The 23,824-nt window shown below is 35.7% G+C and overlaps 2 protein-coding genes across 8 annotated transcripts in view; one reads left to right on the top strand and one right to left on the bottom strand.

Moving 5' to 3' along the window:
* Nucleotides 1–1,672: 1,672 nt before the first annotated feature.
* Nucleotides 1,673–14,743, top strand: LOC138353348 (transmembrane protein 258-like). Its single transcript, XM_069306269.1, has 4 exons — nt 1,673–1,816; nt 1,984–2,139; nt 7,458–7,595; nt 14,687–14,743. The coding sequence occupies exons 1-3, from the start codon at nt 1,811–1,813 to the stop codon at nt 7,539–7,541; spliced, it is 246 nt and encodes an 81-aa protein (XP_069162370.1). The 5' UTR covers nt 1,673–1,810; the 3' UTR covers nt 7,542–7,595; nt 14,687–14,743.
* A 51-nt stretch (nt 14,744–14,794) lies between these two features.
* The window catches only part of LOC138353347 (low-density lipoprotein receptor-like), a 35,905-nt gene continuing 26,875 nt past the window's right edge, over nt 14,795–23,824 (bottom strand). For 5 of the 7 annotated variants that reach the window (XM_069306267.1, XM_069306265.1, XM_069306264.1 and 2 more), the window contains one exon: nt 14,795–22,434. In XM_069306267.1, the coding sequence (XP_069162368.1) occupies nt 22,367–22,434 (68 nt within the window). In that variant the 3' untranslated portion in view covers nt 14,795–22,366. The remainder of the gene's footprint in view (nt 22,435–23,824) is intronic. The other 2 variants (XR_011223122.1, XR_011223120.1) reach the window with 1 other exon arrangement.

Consider the following 23,824-nt stretch of genomic DNA (forward strand, 5'->3'; position numbering starts at 1 on the left):
ATGGGTCAATAGTTGGTGTCTAGGGCAAGTGGAGGATTTTAGGTAGGACTAATGAGATCTTTGTTTGGTCGAACTAGGAATGGAGCTTGGTTGTGCTCTGGGACTGTTTAGCTTTGTGGGGGTTGGATGAGATGTATACTTGCTAGGCTTAAGGTTAGACAACTGGTCGGGGTCTGGTTACACAACTGGTCGAGCTTCGGTTACACAACTGGTCGGGCTCCGGTTAAATAACTGGTCGGGCTCCGGTTAAATAACTGGTCGGGCTCCGGTTATATTAACTGGTCGGGCTCCGGGGGTGTCACTGGGGCTGTGGGTTGTGCATGGTCAGGCTTCGGTTCGTGCATGGTTGTGCTTCAGCGGTTGTTTGTGTACTAGTGCTCCAGGTTTGTTTGCTAAACTCTGTAATAAATAATAAATAAATAAATGTTTATTCAGGTAAAGTACATACAAGAGGTTATACATAAATTGATAGATTTATAGATAGAGCTAGTACATACAATGCCTAAAGCCACTATTATGCAAAGCGTTTCGGGCAGGAAAAACATTAAAGACTAAAACTTAATACTAATTGAGATTAAAGAATAAAATGTGTTGAGAACAAATAAAAATAAAAATATAAAAGGGGGGAACATGGCACAAAAAGCAGCGCAAATACAATTAGGTCGACAAACAGCGTTGTTTAAAAAAAACAGACATGGGTTGACAGTATAGGGGTAAGGTAGGTTACAGGGAATTTATTAGGTAGTGCTTAGTTTTTATCTTAAACTGGTTGAGAGAGGTACAGTCTTTGACGTGATTGGGAAGGTCATTCCACATTCTGGGTCCCTTGATTTGTAGAGCTCCGTTTTATGTTTATATGTGTGAACTATATTTATATGTTTGCTTGAAATCCGGGTTTCTTTTTTTGTATGTGTGTGTGTGTGTGTGCTGAAATAATATGAATAAAACAATTAACATCGTGTAGTGTACTCTATATATCAAAATATATTCCTTGAAACCCGTATCACTCAACAAAAAAATTGGGCTACTCTTATTACAAATTCGCTACTCTTTGACCGTCAGCTAGCTACTTTCAGCAATTTGTATCTAGCAACCCTGGTTGCAAAGCCACTAACACGCATAGTTTCGAGCAGGTTCATACTCTAACAGATAAAGATGAATAGGTATATGTAAGCAGAGTTTGATTTCATCATAATAACTACAATATAAATTCATAGTACTGATTACAGAATAAGGAAATATATATGTTTATCTCTCGATGTACTGAACGGGGTGAGAATAGCTTGAGCTACCTCATCCCTTTGTGTGTGTTTTACCTCAATAAACTTATTTCAATTTCAATTTCTACAGAACAAATCCAACAATGAGAAAATCACTTGAAAATGTGGGTTTGAAAACCAACAACTTTGCCATAAGTGTACGAGAGCTTTTACCCCCTCAACAGCTGTCCGGTGGGTGGCGGCGTGTCATTGGTGGACCGTGTCAACAACAACTCCTGCTAAGATGGTTGGTGTTTCTTCTCATTTCTTTTTTATATTCCACCTTTTATAATCGTAAATTTGTGTAGTTGTCACTATTGATGTTTACATTTTAGATCAACTGTAGGTCTTCACTGTTTGAGTTTAGATCACTGTCTTTAAAACGAGTGAAGGAGTCTTGTGTTTAGGGCATCTCGCTGTTTAGATGAATTTGATGATTTTACCTGAGGGCCACTACAGGAGGGCGAGGACAGGAAGCCGGCGGCTTTTCGAAGGGCCCCCCGTATTTGACTTGATCTGTACTTTAAAATTTAAAAGTTTTCAATATACAAATGAAGGTAATTGCAGAAGGCCTATTGGCCCATACGAGATATCCAAAAACACTGTACAGTAACGTGGTTTTAGTTAGCATAGAATTTAATATTCATTACAAAATTGGGAAGTGTTTAATTTTTTATACAACTCTTGTCTACTACTTGTCTTTAAACAAACTGATTATTTTCAGATTGGAATAGAATCAATGTCAAGATATGTCTCCCCGGTGAATCCGGCTATTTACCCACATCTCACCTTGGTGCTTATGAGCATTGGCATCTTCTTCACTGCCTGGTTCTTTGTTTATGAAGTTACATCAACCAAGCTCACCAGAGACTTTTTTAAGGTACAGTTAGTTTAGTTCATTTATTATGCACCCCATACCCATCTTGTGGGCGGTAGTGGAAAGGGTTACAGAGGCACATAATGGGCTCAGGGACTGAACCCCACAATTCATTTAGCTAAGCAAGTTACAATCTTGAGCTAGTTACAAAACTCAATATAAGTCGTCACATCAACAATGGGTTCGAGATCAACCTCAAGTACAGGTTCGATCTCGAACCCATTGTTGATGTGACGACTTATATCGAGTTTTGTAACTAGCTCAAGATTGTAACTTGCTTTAAGGTACAGTTCTATGCATTTTAAGTTTTATATTGCAATTGTGTATCAGGATGACAAACATATTAAATAATTTTGCGTTGTTGGTATAGGCAGCTTGGATCAGTCTCATGCAGATTTTCAGTTCCCAGTAGATGCTTTTTACCATGCAATAATTAGAAAATAAAATAACAAATAATTAGAAAACTTAAATAATATATTTATTCATTAATGTAATAAGAGTATGACTTGGTGTATGTAATGTGATTTTACTTGATGTGCCTAACCATCTCAGAAACTTTGGTACTGTACTATTGTAAATTAGATATTGTCTACATGTTTAAAAGCTAATTCACTGAATTAGTGAATGTGACTGTATGTGAATGTGACTACAGTAGTGCCTTATATGTTCAGTATTCTTATTCCGTAATTATTACTTTACTTTAAATATTTCCTTTGAAATGCCTCCAAGTTGGCCAAGACAGATCTCAAAAATTTTATATGGTTAGTGTGCTATCCTAGTATCATTTGATTTTAGATATTCCATAAATAGATCTTTAATATATACTGTAATGAAATATAGTGCTTTTAAAACAAAATTAACTTATCTTTCCATTGTTGATTAAACTTTGTGCTTGATTTAAATTTTGAGTGCTGCATTACTATTTACCATTTGCTTACCTGAAGTGATACTACAGTATTGTATTAATTTTAGTCACATATGGAATAGCAGTCATCATTGATTTAATTTTCAAAACTATAGTAAAACATTAATGTTTCAGCTTATACAAGCCCGTTGTTATTTTCTATGAATTGCCTTTTTTACTGCATTTCTTGCCATGTTACATTAGTTTCACACAGTGACCAGATTTTTCTATTTAATTTCCTCTTGAATCTTGTTGTGCAATTCCAAAAGCACTTGAAGACAAAAGTAATTCTTTCTAAATGAGTTAAAACTAAGGAATACAGTATGTATTTGGAGAAAATACTGTATTAGAAATAAAAATTCAATATTTTTGTACTTATACAGAATTTCAAAATGATTAAATTCTAATTTTAATACAAGTTCCCCAAATGTAGATAAAATCAAGCCATTATTTTCTGTTTTCTTTGTAGAATTTAAGATAAATGTTAATAAATGTGGGTGATTGGATAAAGTACCAAAAATGGCTTCAAAACTTAATATTTTGAATATACTGTACTGTGTTATATATTTTTGGCTGTGATACAGTAGTGCCAAATGCTCCAAGACGTTTCTAATTAACACTTTGCCATACCCGGCAGACAACAACACTCCAATGTTTATTTTCTGACCTCAATTTTCGTGCTACGTCTATTTTAGTATCAAATTGCAATTGAATGCTCTAGAAGGATATATACATATAAGGTAAAATAGAAGAACAGCATTACCAATACTATAAGATAAAGTACACGGTCATGTGAAAAAAACGGCTTTGCGTCAATGTTTACAGTCGTTATTCATTCCTGACATTATTTGTTACACTATTTCATTCGTTTTTGTCTTGTTTCCTTCATAAGTGTCTATACCACAATATCATATGTATAAAAAATTAATAAACTTATCTTACCACCCAATGATTGTAGAGCAAACCCCTCCATCTGCTCCAGGAAAGGATATTTCCTGAAGTTGCTCAACAGATGTTTTATAGGTGGAGGGGATGGTGGGTAAGCATTACTGCTTAGCCACCCAGTATTTCCTCTTGCAATGGTAGAAGCCGGAGCACAGGGCAGCACAGTACCACACCACACAACTTGCAGTTGGTGTCCTTCCTTTTACCAGACTTGTAGCAGACATGACACCTCAGAGCTTTCTCGATGCAAATTAGGGAATGGTTGAAGTTCTTGTTCAGATGTTCGGGTTTATCATAATATGAGGTCTTCACCAAGTGGCAGCACCACTAGGAGTTGTCTGAAACTCATCTCCCGAGTCCGGTGATGATTCTTGACTTTGCTTTGAAGAAGGGAAGAGTGGCCGCCTCACACCTGATGGTCAGGGTGATGCAACATTGTCACCAGTACAACTGCTGTCGTCCTCATGTAGATCAAGAGCATGTATGATGTAATTTTTGTGAGGCCAATCTTTATACTGTACTCAAAGTTTACTAGTGAACAAATGACTACTACTTCGTTGATCTGGAGGAATGAGTTTCTTGGTATCTGTTGTGTAGTACTGGTATAACACAAAAGCATTATGGATAGCCATTTGCAGAAAGTAGAATGTGATTTTCTTTGTCCACTTGTGACATTTCGGTGTGAACTGATAATATTTTACCATTTGGTCGAAGTAATAACACCTTTCATATGGTTATTGTAGTCGTAGATTGCCTTTGGTTTATTCAGTGACCTGTTGCAATGAAGATGTTCCGTCACGTTTGCATACTATTTTTCCTTCTTTCCACTTCTTGTGTATCTGCATTGTGGCAAGTTGAGGTGAGTGAAACAACTCGCTTATCTTTCCACGGAATTATAAAAGTACTGTACCTGTATTGTCTTTCCATCGGAATACAGTATTGTCTACAGGAAGTTTCCTCTTTGCTTCAAGCTGAAGATCTTTGGGTGCACCATGCTGGAATCTGAGAGTACCACAGGTGTATATACTGTACCTTGTTCAAGCACCTGTTCACTAAGTTGAACCAAGTTATAGTAGTTATCCAGATATAAATGGTAACCGTTGTTCTTCAGTGGTGTAATCAAACCAATCATCATTTCAATTGGTATCTTCCCAATTTTTGCAAACACTTGAATCAAAGACGTAACCAGTCTGATTCAGCTAATATGTACAGCTTTAATCCATACTTATCAGGTTTATTTCGATTATAAACTTTTAAAGTTAATCGGCCCCTCCATGACACTGTGCCTTCATCCAAACATGGTTTCTGAGGAATGTAGTATGTTTTGAATTTATTTTTTAAATATTCTATTACTGTTCTAACTTTTATGAGTTTGTTCGTATTGTCTTCGGGAATGACATTATTGTTAGGAGTATGAAATTACCTAGCAATCGTTACATGTCGCTTTGCAGTCGTACCTTCTTTCAATACTTGTATATGCCAGATTTTACCTGTTTGCCAATACATACACATCATTGGCATCTTCACAATTCCCATCAAGATTGTCAGTCCCAAATATCTGACAAGCTCTTTTGCATTCACTTCATCCCACTCATTCTTTGCTTGGTTAGAAGCAATGGACATGCTTTGTGATGCATACAAGTTTATTTCATATGCCAAATTTTTTCAGTAAATCTCACATAATAATAACTGAATAAATCCCAGAGGAGTGGTTGGTACTAGGACAGTCAAGCCTGGTGTTCCAGTAAAACTCTGAACAAATGGTGCAGTGTTGTCAGTAGACCAGCTTCACTAGAACTGATGCGTGGGGTATTAGTGGTAAATGAAGGACCTGCACGTGGGGCTGTATCAATAACCACATCAACATCACGCCCTCCATTTTTGCATCTCATCCTCAGCTGCTGTTTCAGTTTCTACCAATTCACTATCAACATCACTGTCACTTTCTGCAGTGTTTCACTGCCTGGAAATTCATCAACTACAGCCAGAAATTTTGTTTTGAGAGTTTCACTTTTTCATACATTTTGTATACACTTGATAGCTTCTCCCTCGTACGTGTTTCACTGTTTTCGTGATGGATTTGCTCTTGATCACTATCCATCTTGGAGTAAATTTAGCGTTTATAAAGGCAGTAACAAAAAACCTGAGGAAAACAGGAAACGGCACACATTTTGACATTGAGGAGAGAGATGCGTGTTGTAGCGAGATGATCAACTGACCTGTACCAAGAGGATCAGAGGGAATTTGATGAATGCATACAAAATACTGGGAGAGAATAGACAAGGTGGATAAAAACAACCCTTTTAAATAATGAAAATAAGAAGACAAAACAAAGGTGGAAGTTGGAAAAAGAAAACAATTCAGGTGTCAGTAATACTCTCTATAGGTTTTAAAAAATTGGAATGCAATGAAAGTGTAAATTGTGGAACCCATCTCCAGCCACAACTCACAGGGGCCAGATATAATACAGTAGAGAATTCGAACATCAATCCCTTGAGGTTACTATCAGGCAAACACTATTAGACATTGCTGCTGCACATTCACTACCCCATTTAAAGCTGGAGAAGTTGCTGACCACAGAGAATCTGCAGAGAGCTTTCATCTGAATCCATTCAATAAAACTTGTAATTACTACGGCCCCTTAAAATCCCTCGGTTGTACTCCCTGGGGTGTGGACAAGAAATGCTGTATCATAATTTACATCTGGAGAAAAGACAGATATTAGAGATTCCAAAACCATGCACACAAATAATTACTTTAAAAGGCTAGCAGGCAAGGCAGAATGTACAAAATAGTTCCACTAAAAAGTAAAGGGCATATTAAGTACTCGGGAATCATTTTTATGAACATTAAGAGTCCAAGGCTATTCAACACCTTCCTTGTAAATACAGTATAAGAGGCTTAACTAACTTTTGACATCCAAGAGAGACTTTGGTAAACACCTTTTAAAAGGTACATTATGAATCGGGATGATTCCTGTATCAGATGGCGTCCAATGACCTGCTTGACCAGATCGTCAGCCAGGAGGCCTAGTCAGACACTGGACTACAAGGACATCAATCCTTGAAACTACAAGACAAGCACCACCACAATTTTACTACCCACCAGATATAAGAAATATTGCTTTAACGCAAGTGGAGATTTTCAGAAGATACCTTAATTGATAAAGTCCATCCAGGAAGTTGCAGATTAGCCAGGCTCAAATGGATGTGTGAGCCTGTGTGCCTCCTCTCAGATCAAGTTACAGTATCGCAAACCCAGTCGAGCCCAGCTTCGGTTCCCTCAGTCAGCCTGACCTACTCTCAATGATGGCACAATCTTTTCTTCAATTATCCATAATTGGTTATTTGGGCAACCAGAGGCACCAATATACAGTACAGTATCTGGATAATTGGGGTTGCTCTGTACTAATATATACACAGGGAATGAATGACAGCATGATATAAAGTTCTGTTTTATATTTTGCTTTCAGGAATGTTTGATTGCCCTTGTTGCCTCTGTATTTATGGGCTTTGGTATCCTGTTTCTGTTGCTGTGGGTAGGAATATATGTATGAAGACAAGGATGATTTACCATAGGTATAAGACAAGTTTAGAAGATGATTTAAAAGGTGAGTTATACCAGTTTATAAAATATTTATAGGTTGACTTAACATTTTCACGTGCTGTATATACAGTTAATGTACACAGAAATTATGAAAATAATTATTTCACAAACTGTATTGCCATTATTAGCCACTGTACTTGTTAAATGTTTTACAAAAAATCATTGCAATTTAAGAATTTCTGTCCTTGCTATATGACCCACCTCCCACCACCGCACATAGTTAACCAAAGTAGTGTTCACAACCAACTCTACCATACACACATCTTTGTGTGGAAGAGAGTAGGAAAGATCTTTAGTGAAGTATTCACCTTGTTCACCCCCATGCTGAGGTTAGATGGACATTCAGTGCTGAATCTGGTGGGATAGTCTTTACATTGGCTGAACATAGCTAGAGTAATCAGGATAGACTTTCTTCTTAGCAGGTAGAGATAGCCTTCATGAATGCCATAGCATTCACTATGTCTGATTTGATACTTGTTCAAGGAGTCTCCAACTTTCCTTCTAGGTATACATAATAATGTGACACAGGAAAGTTCCCACTGAGTTGGAGATTGAGTTTTGTACTTCCTGTCCCTAAACCTCGATGAAACCACATTTTTCCTCGACCTAAATATGTCGACCTCTTTTTTCAATTTAAGGCAGCATGTAAGGATAAAATCCATATACTTGATAAAATGCATGTCTTGAGTGAAGGATGTCCATTTTTATTAACGCTTCTCACGAAGTGCAAGTTCCAAGTCTGAGTTGTTACGCAATTCTTATATTTGGAGGAAGGCATTGTACAGAGGAGTATTCCAAGTGTTACCACTCTTTCCTGCTCTAGTTAATAGATTATAGTTACCCCAGCTTGTGTTGCTAGCATCCTGTTTATGAGGACCTGAATTTTTTTTTAACGTGTAACAAGTTCAGAACTATTTTGCTGCTTACAGCTTTCCAGGATGGAATTCTGCATCGTTTTTGGACACAGTTGGTTATTCCTTTGGTTTCCATTAAACATTTTGTTGGGAGTAGGGCTGCCATTTTGTGGCAACTTTGTGGGCTACAACCTTCTTAGAAGTCCACATCTTGCTGAGCAAGATGTGGTTATGAACGTTATTAATTCCCTGCTTTTATATGGGGAAGATTTAAAGTGTCTGCTCTTAGCATTTATACTATATGCAGGTCTGCCTCTTTCTCCTCCTCCTGTCCTGACTGATGGCCGACCTTTTTGTCCAGCTTATGTTTGCTTAGCCTCCCATCCTTCCCTGCTGGTTGGGACCCCAGAATGGCCTTGGCTAGTTGACCTATTGGTGCTGGCAGTTGCAATATCTGTTCCTGCCATGGTTTTCTGGAGCCTACTTGTGCTAATACCATCATGTACTGTATTTGTGGAATGATTTGTAGTTGTTGAACTTTGTTCCTGGTATTCTATCCCTTCTTCTTTCCTGGTCTTTGGTTCTTGAGTGTGATGTATGCTCTATCTATGGTCCTTTCTCTTCTGTGATAAAGGTGTACAGTATCTCAGGATTTTGTTAGTATTTGTGTTCTATGTTTACCCTTTGTTCTCTTTTTACAGCTTTGTTTCTGGGCATGAGTGGTTGTTCCTCCTGTGGAGGCTTCCTTTTCTTGTTCTTCAGCCCAGTATGTGTTGGGTGCTACCTCTCTCCTCCCCGGGTATTTTTCAATTTTGTTCGTGGCTTAGAAACATCCCCGTTCTCATGTTTCTTCAGTCGTCTTCCTCTGATTCTTAGCTGTTAGGGCTGGCCTTGGGTTCTGCTTGTGTGATATGGTGGTAACACACACACACACACACACTCCACTCACTCACTCACTCACTCACTCACTCACTCACTCACTCACTCACTCACTCACTCACTCACTCACTCACTCACTCACTCACTCACTCACTCACTCACTCACTCACTCACTCACTCACTCACTCACTCACTCACACCTGAGTGAAAAAACTTCACTTGAAAAAGGTGACACCCCTAGGGTGAACACTTGCAGCAGAGGAGCTCCAGCATATTTCAACAATCCTAAGTATTGTAGTACAGGTTGATGGTAGTGAGTGATGTCCCAGAGAACATAAAGGTATAGTGCTCTTGAAAAATAGGTGAGATAACAGGAAAGTGCTAAGGGAAGTGAAAAATCGGATGAGAAAAAGTTGCCCTAGTGTTTACAGTACAGAGAAGAACATTCAAGATGGCCACTGGCAAGGGGAAAAACAAAACAGAGCTTGATTTTGAGGGATTCAATGAAGAAAGCATTGATATTAGTAGTCTACATAACAAGTTGGTAAATTTAGATACTATAGTGAACTCTCATGTAGAAATAATTAGTAAATTGAAAGAAAGTAATGACCATTTGAATAGCAAAGTTTTATGTCTTGAGGGTTTAGTGAAAGACTTGCGCAAGGATAAGAATCAATTGGAAACAAATTGCAAAGCCATGGAAGAAGAAAATAAACTCTTAAAAATAGCTTTGGAAGAAGTTAAAGTAAATTTAAACATAAATGACTACAATAGGTTAGGCAAGGAAATTCAACAGGAGAAACAGCTTTTGTCAGCACAGATGGAGGAAGTTACACAGGGAATAGAACAGTGCAAGAAAGATATGCAACTCACTTATGCACAAGTGGCCAAGGAGAAGGAAAAAATAGAAGAAGCAGTAAAGGAAGTCAAACACTGCAGCAACCAAGATAAAACAAACATTAGGCTAGAAGTGAGGAAAGAATTGGCATCTAACCCGAAGTTGGTGCAAAACACAGTTGACCGGAGTAAGTCCCTGATCATTTTTGGCTGCAAAGAAAAGGCGATAACATCTAGGTCAGAAAGAGCTGTAGAAGAAGCTAAAGTAGTAGATAAAATTGTTGGCCTCGTGGAAGGTCTTACAAACAGAGAGAATGTGTGCGACTACAGGAGAATAGGCAGGTACGTAAAAGGGAAAGATCGACCTTTGAGGATCACCCTAAACGGTGCCAAACAGATGGAAGAAGTACTAAGGAATGCTAGAAAATTGCAAAGGGATGAGGATGGGAAAGGGTGGTCGTTAAGACGAGATCTTTCAAAAGAAGATAGAGAGAAGCTGAAACTGAACCTCGCCGAGGCAAAACATTTAAATGAGAGCAGGAATGAAGAAGAAATAAATTCTTTTTTCTACAAAGTGATAGGGGTAGGCAAACCAGTAAAGTGGTACATAAAGGCAAACCAACAAAATCAATAGAGAGGGGGGGAGTGAAGAATAAGGAGAGGGGGAACAAGTTCCTGAAGATTGCATACACCAACATAGATGGAGTGAGATCGAAGATACTGGAGTTAAGTGATGTAATACAGCTGCAGACACCAGACATTGTTGCACTCACGGAGACAAAACTTGAAGATGTAATTTTAAATGAGGTCATATTCCCAAGGGGCTACTCAATTTGGAGACGGGACAGAAAAATTAGGAAAGGCGGTGGCGTTGCTGTGCTGGTAAAAGAACACCTAAAGGTGAAGGAAATAATGACTGCCAATCCACAAGAAGTTGACATAATAGCACTAGAGATCTGCTATGAGGATGATAAACTAATGATGATAAATGCATATAGTCCACCGCCAAGCAGCACATGGTCAAAGGAGGAGCTAGATAGTAAACGTGAAGGTCTTATAACAATAATGAGAGAGATTATAGCGAGAGCGGATAACGATAGATCACGACTGTTGATAGTCGGTGACTTCAACTTGAAGTCCATAGACTGGGAAGCATATGAAGCTAAAACAGAAGATTTTTGGACCTGTAAATTTGTAGACCTCATCCTGGAAACATTCTTGCATCAACATGTTAAACAAGCTACGAGGATGAGGGAAGGGGACGTTCCCTCCATGCTAGATTTGATATTTACCAGGAAGGAGGAAGAGATATTTGACATTCAGTACCTTCCTCCCATGGGTAAAAGTGACCATGTCTTTTTGGGAATAAAGTATGCAATGCGTTATAAGCTGGAAGAAAATAAGGAGGTTGAAGCAGTTGAAAAACCAGACTTCAGGAGAGGACATTATGGTGACCTTAGAAATTTTTTTAGTGAGTATAATTGGACAGACTTGATGCTAGGCAAGGAAGTGAATGAGATGTATAGCAAGTTTTGTGAAATATATGATAAAGGCACAAAAAAATTTATACCAAAACAGAGATGCAGAACTAGGAAACAGGATTGGTTCAATAGAAATTGCGAGAGGGCTAGAGACCGAAAGACACAAAAATGGAATCAATACAGGAAGAGGCCGAACCCCCAAACATACCAGCGATACAAAGATGCAAGAAACAACTACACGGCAGTGAGGAGAGAGGCAGAAAGAAATTTTGAAAAAGGGATTGCGGACAAATGTAAAACAGAACCAGGTCTATTCTATAAATTCATAAACAACAAATTGCAGGTAAAGGATAATATTCAGAGGTTGAAAATGGGAAATAGATTCACGGAAGATGAAAAGGAAATGTGTGAAACACTAAACGAAAAGTTCCAAAGTGTGTTTGTACAAAATGAAATCTTTAGGGAACCAGATACAATAAGAATTCCAGAGAACAACATAGAACACATAAAGGTGTCTAGAGACGAAGTGGAAAAAATGCTAAAGGAGCTCGGTAAGAACAAAGCAGCTGGTCCAGATGGCGTTTCACCATGGGTTCTGAGAGAATGTGCATCTGAGCTCAGCATTCCACTTCACCTGATCTTTCAGGCATCCCTGTGTACAGGAATCGTAGCAGACGGGTGGAAACAGGCTAACATAGTTCCAATCTACAAAAGTGGCAGCAGGGAAGACCCCCTCAATTATAGACCTGTATCATTGACAAGTGTAATAGTGAAAGTATTGGAAAAACTAATCAAAACTAAATGGGTAGAACACCTAGAGAGAAATGATATAATATCAGACAGTATGGTTTTCGATCTGGAAGATCCTGTGTATCGAATTTACTCAGTTTCTATGATCGAGCCACAGAGATATTACAGGAAAGAGATGGTTGGGTTGACTGCAACTATCTGGACCTAAAAAAGGCTTTCGACAGAGTTCCACATAAGAGGTTGTTCTGGAAACTGGAAAATATTGGAGGGGTGACAGGTAAGCTTCTATCATGGATGAAAAATTTTCTGACTGATAGAAAAATGAGGGCAGTAATCAGAGGCAATGTATCAGAATGGAGAAATGTCACAAGTGGAGTACCACAGGGTTCAGTTCTTGCACCAGTGATGTTTATTGTGTACATAAATGATCTACCAGTTGGTATACAGAATTATATGAACATGTTTGCTGATGATGCTAAGATAATAGGAAGGATAAGAAATTTAGATGACTGTCATGCCCTTCAAGAAGACCTGGACAAAATAAGTATATGGAGCACCACTTGGCAAATGGAATTTAATGTTAATAAATGTCATGTTATGGAATGTGGAATAGGAGAACATAGACCCCACACAACCTATATATTATGTGAGAAATCTTTAAAGAATTCTGATAAAGAAAGAGATCTAGGAGTGGTTCTAGATAGAAAACTATCACCTGAGGACCACATAAAGAATATTGTGCAAGGAGCCTATGCTATGCTTTCTAACTTCAGAATTGCATTTAAATACATGGATGGCGATATACTAAAGAAATTGTTCATGACTTTTGTTAGGCCAAAGCTAGAATATGCAGCTGTTGTGTGGTGCCCATATCTTAAGAAGCACATCAAAAAACTGGAAAAGGTGCAAAGACATGCTACTAAGTGGCTCCCAGAACTGAAGGGCAAGAGCTACGAGGAGAGGTTAGAAGCATTAAATATGCCAAAACTAGAAGACAGAAGAAAGAGGTGATATGATCACTACATACAAAATAGTAACAGGAATTGATAAAATCGACAGGGAAGACTTCCTGAGACCTGGAATTTCAAGAACAAGAGGTCATAGATTTAAACTAGCTAAACACAGATGCCGAAGAAATATAAGAAAATTCACCTTCGCAAATAGAGTGGTAGACGGTTGGAACAAGTTAAGTGAGAAGGTGGTGGAGGCCAAGACCGTCAGTAGTTTCAAAGCGTTATATGACAAAGAGTGCTGGGAAGACGGGACACCACGAGCGTAGCTCTCATCCTGTAACTACACTTAGGTAATTACACCCCACCCACCCACCCACCCTGTGCCTTGTAAATAATTTGGTCTGGTTTAAGGTTCAAGTCTTGGCCAGGGAGGATTAACTGAGTGACAATCCTTAATTGTTTGCCTCCTATTCATCCAGTAATAGATAGGTACCTGGTTGTTAACCAATTGGTGGGTTGTGTTCAAGGAAAACCAGTAGGGATAAGGCTTACCATGAGCTATGGAATAGGGAAAGCTCTCGGCATGCTAACAAAAGTCAGAAGTAGATATGCACCTGTACCCACCAGGTCACTCTGTGGTTGCTCAAGCAGTTACGCGGGAGACTGAACTACACTTGTGGTCTGTGTACGTATGTTGTCTTTGTATACTCTACAGGCTGCTGAAGTGCGACCTGTTGACATATCAGCAGGATCTGAGCTTGTTTAAGCTTTTTTTATTATTGTTGCCACTAACAGCTTAAAATTTTGATGCTATGTATTGTCATTGTAAAGGTGATAAAGCTCTTAGTTTTCTATAGTCCGCATTGACTGTTGGATTACGCTTGTTACACTCCCTCTGTACATATTATGGTTCTTCTGGTCGAGTTCGGGTTTTCTTCCGTTTTCCGGTTGCTGGTCTGAGACGGGCAAAGCCCTTTATTAGTGCAGTATAGAACTGCACTAATAAATAATGTTAGCTGTGGCTTATCACAAGTCCCCACACTACATCATGGAGGCCTCTACTTTTAATTAAATAAAGAGGACTAAATAAGAACTCCTAAATAAAGCTTTTAGGGCCTACATGAGTCTATGAAGGCTTTTCCCCCTCCTTAAATGTTTCTACCATAATTGTATGTGCTTATTGGTGTTAATGACCTCATTAGTGCCAAGGGGTATTTTATCGATAATGTATCACTGTTCATAAGTTTATCATGTAAGTGCAAGTGGATAACATAAATAAATTGGACAGGAGTTTGAGCAAAAGATATGTATTTAATGTAGGTATGCATTTATCTCTTTCAGAACCCAATGCATTCCAGGGACTTTTGGTTTGTTTGATGAAATAAATAACTTCTTAACCTTCTTGTATCATTGACCAGTTTATAAAACTTTAAGGTAAAGGAAAACAAATTAAAGATCAACATTTTTATTGAGATGAGAATATCTACTGTAGTTCTTCAAATTATATTTTTGACAAAATTCTGTACAGTACATAAAAGTTGCAGAATGTAACTTTGTATTTACTATGCATATCTTGTACACATTATCAGCATATTTTGTTTAGTGCATTAACCAACAAATTTATCAATTTTATGTAAAGTACTGTACTTTCCACAATCAACAAAGTTATACCCAATAGGTCCATGCACATATAATTTTACGACACATTAAAATGCCAAACAAATGCATAAGTACTTTAACCCGACACCTCTATTACATCTGATTAATGTCAATAGGTTCTAACAATTCTCTCTCAAATGAACACACATCTACTGTTGACCCAAAATGTATCCCTTAAACAATAATACTGGCCTAGTGTGTCTCCCATCTGAAGAGCCCACACATGGATTCCAGTTATGACTAATCAAATCACCAGGTGACCCATCTCGGTGTCCAACCTGGTGACCTGTTCACCTGCATAACATTTGCATACAAAAATATCACTATCCCCTCTTGGGATGAGCGAGGTAAGGCAACACTGTGCGACATTTTGTAACCTTTGAAGTTGAAATAAATGTTTATAAATATATAATATAAACATGTATGTGCAAGGCAGTGGCTGAAAAGCTAAATTAACTTGATAATTAACTTTTTTTCAATGATTCACTCTTATACTTTGATAAGATACATTCAGTATAGTACTTCTGATAGGGATTTTCTATATTCACACAAAGTTACAGCCACTAGGATAATTGCCCATTTAAATTGAAGGCAAACCTTGCTTACTAGTGCAATGTCACAGTTCTCCCTAAAAATCATGACTAATAAATATAATATATATATATATATATATATATATATATATATATATATCTTAATTATAATTTATTTACATTTATTTTCACTGTCAGGTTACAGGACTGTCCTGAGTACTACGAGCATCACAATAACAATAATATCAATACACAGAGTAATCACACTAACGTGACTGCATCGATGAGAAAATCCGTAGGAGCAGTGATAAGGGTTTGAACCTATGCGGTGGGTGTTCCCACACGCTAGCAACTAAATCATGACATGGTATAATGATTGCAACTCTTGTACCATGTCGTGGTGTAGTCGTTAGAAGCGTGTGCATGGGAATATCCACCGCATTGATTCGAACCCTCATCACTGCTCCTGTGGATTTTCTCTAATATAAATATTACAATTGCACCAACATATACATATTAATTTAACTTGTGTTAAGCAGCCTCCTGAAATATGCTACAAATATATTTTGCACTAATCACAGAATTTAACCGATTAAAAAAAAAGATGAAATAACATGCTAATAATTTATAACCCTTGTTAATTAACTGTATGTTAAGTATTTAGCTCACTAAATAATCAAATTTAATTAACTTTGAGTGGAAAGATGCTCTCTTGATAATACAAGGATAGGCCACTATCTTTGTGATAAATATTAAATCTCATTTTTTAACAGCAATATATTAATGATGTTCATATTAGACATTATATTAAATTTAAGACCTTTTCCCCTAAACCTTAGGATTGAAGACCCATTTTGATCCTTCCATATGAGTGTTGATATCCAAAATTGACAACATACAGTACATTGTCCCTACAAAATTCATGAAAATTGAGACCATAAAAAGACACTTCACTTCTTACTGTAAATATTTCATTGCCAAACATTAGTTTTAACAAATGGGTTACATAAATTTTAACTTTTACAGATTAAGAGTACATGTATCACGGGAAGAGAGTAGCGAGGTATTTAGAAATGCACATTAACCTTTACACTGTGAAGTTAGTTAATATCAATGTCCCTTTTCCTACCATGTTTAAAAAAAAAGTAAAATTAGATCTTCAAATTAAAAATATTCACTCTTTGTTACCAAGTATTTGTACATATTGCAAGTAAACATGGTAATATAATATTCCTATTTCCAGAGATATAACAACATATCTTAAAATATTAAATAAAAAAAAAAAAAAAAAATGTTGTCTCCTGTATGTTTTCTCACCAAACAATTAGCTGCCATTTGATTATTTTAGTCAGGTTGATGGAATTCCATGGAAATTAAACCATTTGCCATTGGTGGTTTGAGATGCTAGTAAGATATACAATGACCATTGTGGCACAAAACCACACATCAAAGTATTATGACCCACCAATCTTTAGGTTATGGCATTATAAAATGGTTTAGTCTATAAAAGTTTTTAATGGAAGCGTAAGGATTAAAACTGGTCATTCATTAGCTTTCTATAGAGAACTAGTGTTAGGAATTTTGATTCACAGAAGTGATAAAATGTAATAAAGGATGATAATGTGCCGGTAGAATAAAGACTGTAAATTAGTCTAAAGCACAAATTGGACATTTCTTGGCCTAAAATAATATGGACATTTCTTAAACTAGTCCACATCATTTTTTATTTGGGGAAAAGGCACATGGATTCTATGCAAATTTAGGGTGCATACAGAGCATATTCCTAATTGGTGATTACTTGACTAGACTTCATAAAACAAAATACCAATAATGAAAGGGGTAAACATGTTTTGCAAAATACACATTATCTGCCAAAAATGAATTATAGTTTCATTACAAGCATGAGATCATGCTATAAGTATATAACTGATTCACATAAAATATACATGCAAAAACAAGTAAGAGGACATTGAAATATTTTTATCTAAGTGCTTGTGCTCTCTTGACATTAACACTTACATTAATAATGTAATTCTTATAACCTGTTCTTTTTTTTCTTTTAAGAAATTGAGTTTCATTAGTTCTTTTTTTTTCCCAAGGGTTATGAACAGCTCGGATCAGTTTCAATTATTCTTGATGAACTGTTTTTTTAATATACAGTAGCTTATATATGTCAATACTGTACTTCAACACAAATCAATTGCTAATTATATGCTTACAGTTCCCTACAAAGTTAAGTGTACAATGACAGCTTCTACCACTTCTTGAGGTGAGAGGCTTCATAATTACAGTAAATATTAGAAAATCTAAACCTATTCCCACAACAAAAATTATGGATGGTATTCATCTAATTCTACCACAAAAGGCTTTTCTTCCTCAAGCAGTTGAATGGATGATTATAGGAATTGTGGAAATTGCTGAATTACGTGTAACAAGAAATCAAGATAAAAACATTAGACGCCAGCAAAGCTATTGAGCTAATTTGGCATTTTATGAACTCTAAAAGTCTTAGTTCATGACATAAATTATAATTAATTTCACACACATTGGTGACTACATTTTTATACCCATGAATGGGTGATTTAGTTGTATCTTATGTAAGTCATAAATGTGTAGTACTGTACTTCTTATGTCTGTTACATTAACAAGGAAAGCTTGTCTAGCTGTACTGTGTTGATGTTGATAGGTGTAGGTGATACGAACATGAACAAATTTTGAAGCATTGTCTGAAAATGCTACATGGCTTTAAACATTTATAATTAAAAACATAATCTTCAGTTACCTATGTGAACAATATTTTGTTTTAATAACCAAAAAAACTTGCAAATTTAGTAGTACTCTGCATTAAAATGAGGTAAATTATTTTTTACTAATAAATACAGTACTAGTAAGGTGAGAGTTCAGCTGGCAATCAATTTCCAATTGTTGCTGGTTAATAGATATTCTGCAAATATACTAAACAGATCTTTGTTGCAACTAAAGCACTAATACTTTTTTGCGTTAATAAAGACAACTACCGCAATAGTTAAATCAATGAACATATTACAAATTAAGCCTTTAATTACCCTATTTCATGAAATCTGCACTTGGATCACTAATATTACCATTCCAGGATTTATGCATTGAATCATTCTCTGGAGTGAACTACAAAGAAATCTAAAACATTTCAGTTCCAGCTAATAAAGCATCATTCAATAAAATATATCTATATGAAGTAAGCATACCATTTTAATCACATTGTAAATGTGTGTGTTCACAAAAATTATATAAAATAATTTGCAATATATATATGCCAATCATGAGCTGAAAAGTTTCACAATCATATAAAAAGTTTCATTACTTGACAAACAAACCATGTAGTTATCTTTAAAAAAATGTTTGCTTTACATTTCTAAAATGCATAAGCTAACTGTTGCAACATAGGTATAAAAAATAAGAGTATCTGCAGTCAACAAATACAGTAGACTTTTTTGTTTTTAAAGTTGAAATGACTTTCAAGTGTTCTATTATATTTTGAGATTCAGTTTTTTGCTCACATTATTGTCCTTTAGGACACTATTTTTACAAGAATACTCGGTTATTATTAAGAATAACTTTGCTGTTAAATCTTTTCATATAATATTTTATATAAATAAAATATTAATAATCTAAAAGTACATATTTTAATGTTAAAAATAATTATTTTGTGATATTATCAACTAAGCTTCAATTGATAGCCTTCACAGTATAATACTCATGATGAGAAGCTTGTCATATATGGGAAGACAATGTACACAAAAAAATGATGCCTTTCATTGGCATAAAAGGGTACCATACAATCTTTATAAGCAACCAGCACTCAAACTTCGAGTTTATCTGCTTGATATCATTTATACACATTCATTTTAAAAGAATTCATGTGTGTGTGTCCAGGTGACAAGACAATTGTATTACTTGCAGTAAAAGTTGTTGTAAAATATTTAATTTGAAAATGCTCACAGCCCATTTTTCAAATTTTAAAATTGCATTATAGTGAAGATACATTTCAAACTTTCTACTGAATATATTGCTGATGTCAATGAATTATTTCAAATGTTACTATTGTTATACTGATATTTGTTATATTTTATGTACTTAATTTTTGCTACATAAACATAAAAAAAGAGAGATGGTATTTCGCAACATTATCAGTAACAGTAAAAGTTCATAACCCTTCAAAATGCCCCTTTCCCAGAGGATTTATATATTTAAATGTCATCCATAAAAGTTGCCATTTTTATACAGTACTTCAAAGTCTTCAGAAGCACTTAAGATAAAGTAGCAATGAATACCACTTAAAACAAAGCAACACCTTTACTATGAGGTAAATCACAGCCATTTTGATATATAGTTTTGTGATTAACTTTATATATATATATATATATATATATATATATATATATATATATATAAAATTGCAGTGGGTCCTTGCTCTTAATGAAACTCGCTTTATCAAATTCCTGCATGGGCTGAACAGTTTATATTGTTCAGTGGATCAAACAAATGTCTGTGAGGGTTCTTTGCCTAAGCCACAGCCAAGCCAGCCCATTGGGACATATTATGTTAACAGCTGAGCTAATTTAAATGTACAGTATTCTACTATAAGGTGCATAAAATCTTTTGAACTCAAATACGACTATTTTTCATAATGTATTATCAAATAATAATATGAAGAAATCATATACACAAAACAGACGAAAGATAATACTATTGCACTGCAGGTTACTGCAGCTCATTCATACCTAAATGAATTTGTTCTAAATCCAAATATTGATAAGACATAACATTATTTGACAAATATCACACAATAATAATGCCAAACAGTCACAAAATTTCTAAAACAGATGTGAAAGTGTACCAAAGCCACAGTCATTCTATGCCTTTAAACAATAGAGTTGCTTGGCTGAGCAGTACACTGTACAATATTATTAAGTACAATGTACCTAAAGGCAAGTACAGTGCATTATCTACACTGTACTTGCCTTTACTGTTAACAAGATACCTTACAGCAGCACACATGGTGTTGAAGGTAATAAAAAAAAAGTGGAAATATATTTCCGTTGAGCAGAAAATTGACACGACACAGGTGGTGTAGGCACAACCACTTCATTGCCTGTGGTGTTACACTGGTGGTGTAAGGAGTCGGCTCCCAGTCAAATGCTTCCCACCACACCTTGTCCCCCTCTTTTACACCTCACCACCCTTGGTGAGAATAGTTCTATTATAATTTTACATTTTTGGGCCCAATATATTGTATTCACAATACAGTATAGAAATCTGGCACCAAATTCTTTCCCAATTATCATTTTATATGAGAGTCAAAATGAAAAATGTGTAAATAATTAGTTATCAATTTTTATACCAAGACTGGCTGATTTTAAGTGATCCACTGATCACTTAAGTTTAACTTTGGACTTATTGGTCCATTTTGATCAGTGTAATGAGTGCAGATCAAATAATTAAAATTTTTACACAAAATTGTTCAAAAATTATTTTTCTATCATTTGCAATAGTAAAATGAAGACTGCATAATTGTTTTAAGTCAGCGCCAAAGGTGTGTTAGGATGGATTTGTACTTACCCAAGTGTACTTGAATTCCAATACACTACTCTCTTGGTAAGGGAAGTAGCAAACATGTATACTATCTGCACTACAGGGGTTGCAGGTCTTCACATTTCTCCACCCCAACTTCCCCCTAAAAATGGCCTGGGGGGTTGTCAGAAACCCAATGGCTCAAACAAAATTCTCTGTGAAACAAATTGAATTTGCCCCGTATTATTTGTTCGAGCAAGTTTGTGTGTTAGTGTATATATGTATGTATGTGTGTGTGTGTGTATATATATATATGTATAATATATATTACAGTATACACAAATACTCATGATGTGCATGCACAATCATGCCATGCATGCATGTTTAATTAAAAAATTAGATGTCACATTTGAACAAAATAATTGACGAGTATTTCAACACTAGGATGCATTGACAATTGCTATTCCAAAAGCATTAATTACGGTACCAAATACATAACTGAAATATCAAATAGAGTTTTTCTTGCAAGGCTACTCAAATAGCTTAGTACACATGATAATTTAAAGTCACTGTTAGATTTATTATTTGACAAGGACTGATTTTAGAGTAGGTCCTACAAAAGATATACGTGGATATTTTATACAGTATATGTAGATGTTTATCATTTTGATCCAAATAGTTTATAATGAATGAGTAACTATCATTTTAGCCAAATAAACACACTATGAGAAAATGTTGCGCATCTTGACTCATAACTAGCATCCTTCCTAAGTATTTTAACTGTTACCATTATTTAACAACCTTAAGGCAGTTTCATGATTTATGGGGTGAATGTGTCATTTGTCATTACAAAGGAGAGCCAGCTCCAAATATTTAGTTATATCACATATGACACCTCTTTAAACTTAATTATGATTGAAATAAATATTATTTTAATTATTTTTAATTGACCTAACCCAGTAGGAGCAAAAATATATGAATATGCAGCAAGACAATCTAACATAAGCAAAAATTCTTAATGCCATGATAAAAAAAAAAACAGTAAAAGCCCTGTACTAGGGCAAAATTACAACCTTAATTTGCTCCCTACTAACGTAACAAAAACTTTTCATTTCTTTTCATTCATAATTATTTCAAGAGTGAATAAACATACTTCTGGGAAATGTTAGTAGATTGTAGATGGCCTCTCCTGTTCTGTTACCGAGAAGTGCAGCTTATTGTTCAAATGTATTAGAGATTTCAGATGTCTTCACAATCATCTAAGAGACCCCTTTTATCTTCATATCTGTTGTGTTTCTCTGCAGCCTTGTATCCTTTCCCCTCTCGTTTCACAGAGGTATAGCAAGGCTGTTGAAAAAAAAATTATTTATAAAAGACAGTCAAGCCTGGCTGTTTAAAACATTTAATTGATATAAACTAAACACGGTCCCTAAAATACGTTTCAATTCCTTACTTCTGTATTTTTAAAAGGTAAAATAATCTTTTTACCAAGAAAAAAAAAAGAGGCTAGGCCTCTGTTCACCTAGCAGTAAATAGTACCCGGAGTTAGACAATAATTCGACTTGGGGGGGAAAACGGGAACCTCAGTACATGCCCAAAGCATATATGTACATAGATTTCCTACCCCCCAATAACAGGAATTATATATGTTAAATGCAACTTCAGTATCTTACACTGATAAATAATAATTCAGTATCTAACATTTGAATATATATCCCATATACAGTACAATGGGCATCACCTCTATTTCAAATATTCAGTGCTTGCCTGCATAACTATAGTATTTAGCAACATTTCTGTTTTAATTCATTTATATTTTGTGTTGTACAGTACATCAATTTTGCTTGGTTAAGGAGTTATCCTATTAGACATGACGTTAATATTTGAGATCTCAAAGTTGGGGAGTCAGGTTTGGTTCTGTCATGAAACGGCAATAAGCTGAGCTCATTGCTGTTTCATCATTGCTGGTCATCAGCAAAATTCCTGCTGACACGTTAAAGATGCAGGAAAAAACAAAGTCTGAGCACAGAAGACTTAAGAAAGTTCCTGGATCTTACGTGCTGTAAGATAAACAGGAGAAGCAGCAGCTGACACTTTATGAAGATACAAGATTCAAGAATCCATCTATTAGGGCCTGTCTGAGACCCTAATGGATGGCTATTTTCCATAGCTGCTGGTAAAAAGCCTGGACTATCTGCAGCAGATGAATACTTAGAAATTTCAAGGAAAGATGTATATATGTAATACAAACATCCAAAGAGAATGTAACCACTCATTAAAAGTTGTCGAACAATAACCCATGAGAAGGTTCATTTGTCCAGCAAAACATAAAATGCTCAGACCTATACTCATAAAACTGTTGGGTATTATTATAGACAGATCATGCATGATGGATTATAATATAAACAATACTTAAATGAAAATGGGCAAATGTTGTGTTCGATTTACAGATAGCAAGTAATGACCCACTTAGTGATGACAAATGGTGATTTTTTATTATTATTTTTTTTAAATTGTAAGTAAAATTAACGGTCTCGAGCACATTAAGGCATAATTTTCAGTGCTATGTAAGCAATTGCTGTTATTTCATAACCGGTGATTTATAACAGTAAAGCTACTGGTATCTAACCATTATTAGAATTTTAAGTAATTTATCTGGCCATTTCTGAAGTTAAGGGTTTTCTGCAGCACTCCAAGAGTCTTCCTAATCTTTTCCTTTTTTTATAATCCTCTTAAA

This window comes from Procambarus clarkii, chromosome 57 (genome assembly GCF_040958095.1).
Source record: "Procambarus clarkii isolate CNS0578487 chromosome 57, FALCON_Pclarkii_2.0, whole genome shotgun sequence".
Taxonomy (NCBI): Eukaryota; Metazoa; Arthropoda; class Malacostraca; order Decapoda; family Cambaridae; genus Procambarus; species Procambarus clarkii.

Excerpts from the sequence above, each read along its gene's own strand:
- LOC138353348 (XM_069306269.1), top strand. Across the intron at positions 2,140-7,457 it reads TCACCAGAGACTTTTTTAAG|GAATGTTTGATTGCCCTTGT; the intron begins GTACAGTTAGTT and ends TTTTGCTTTCAG.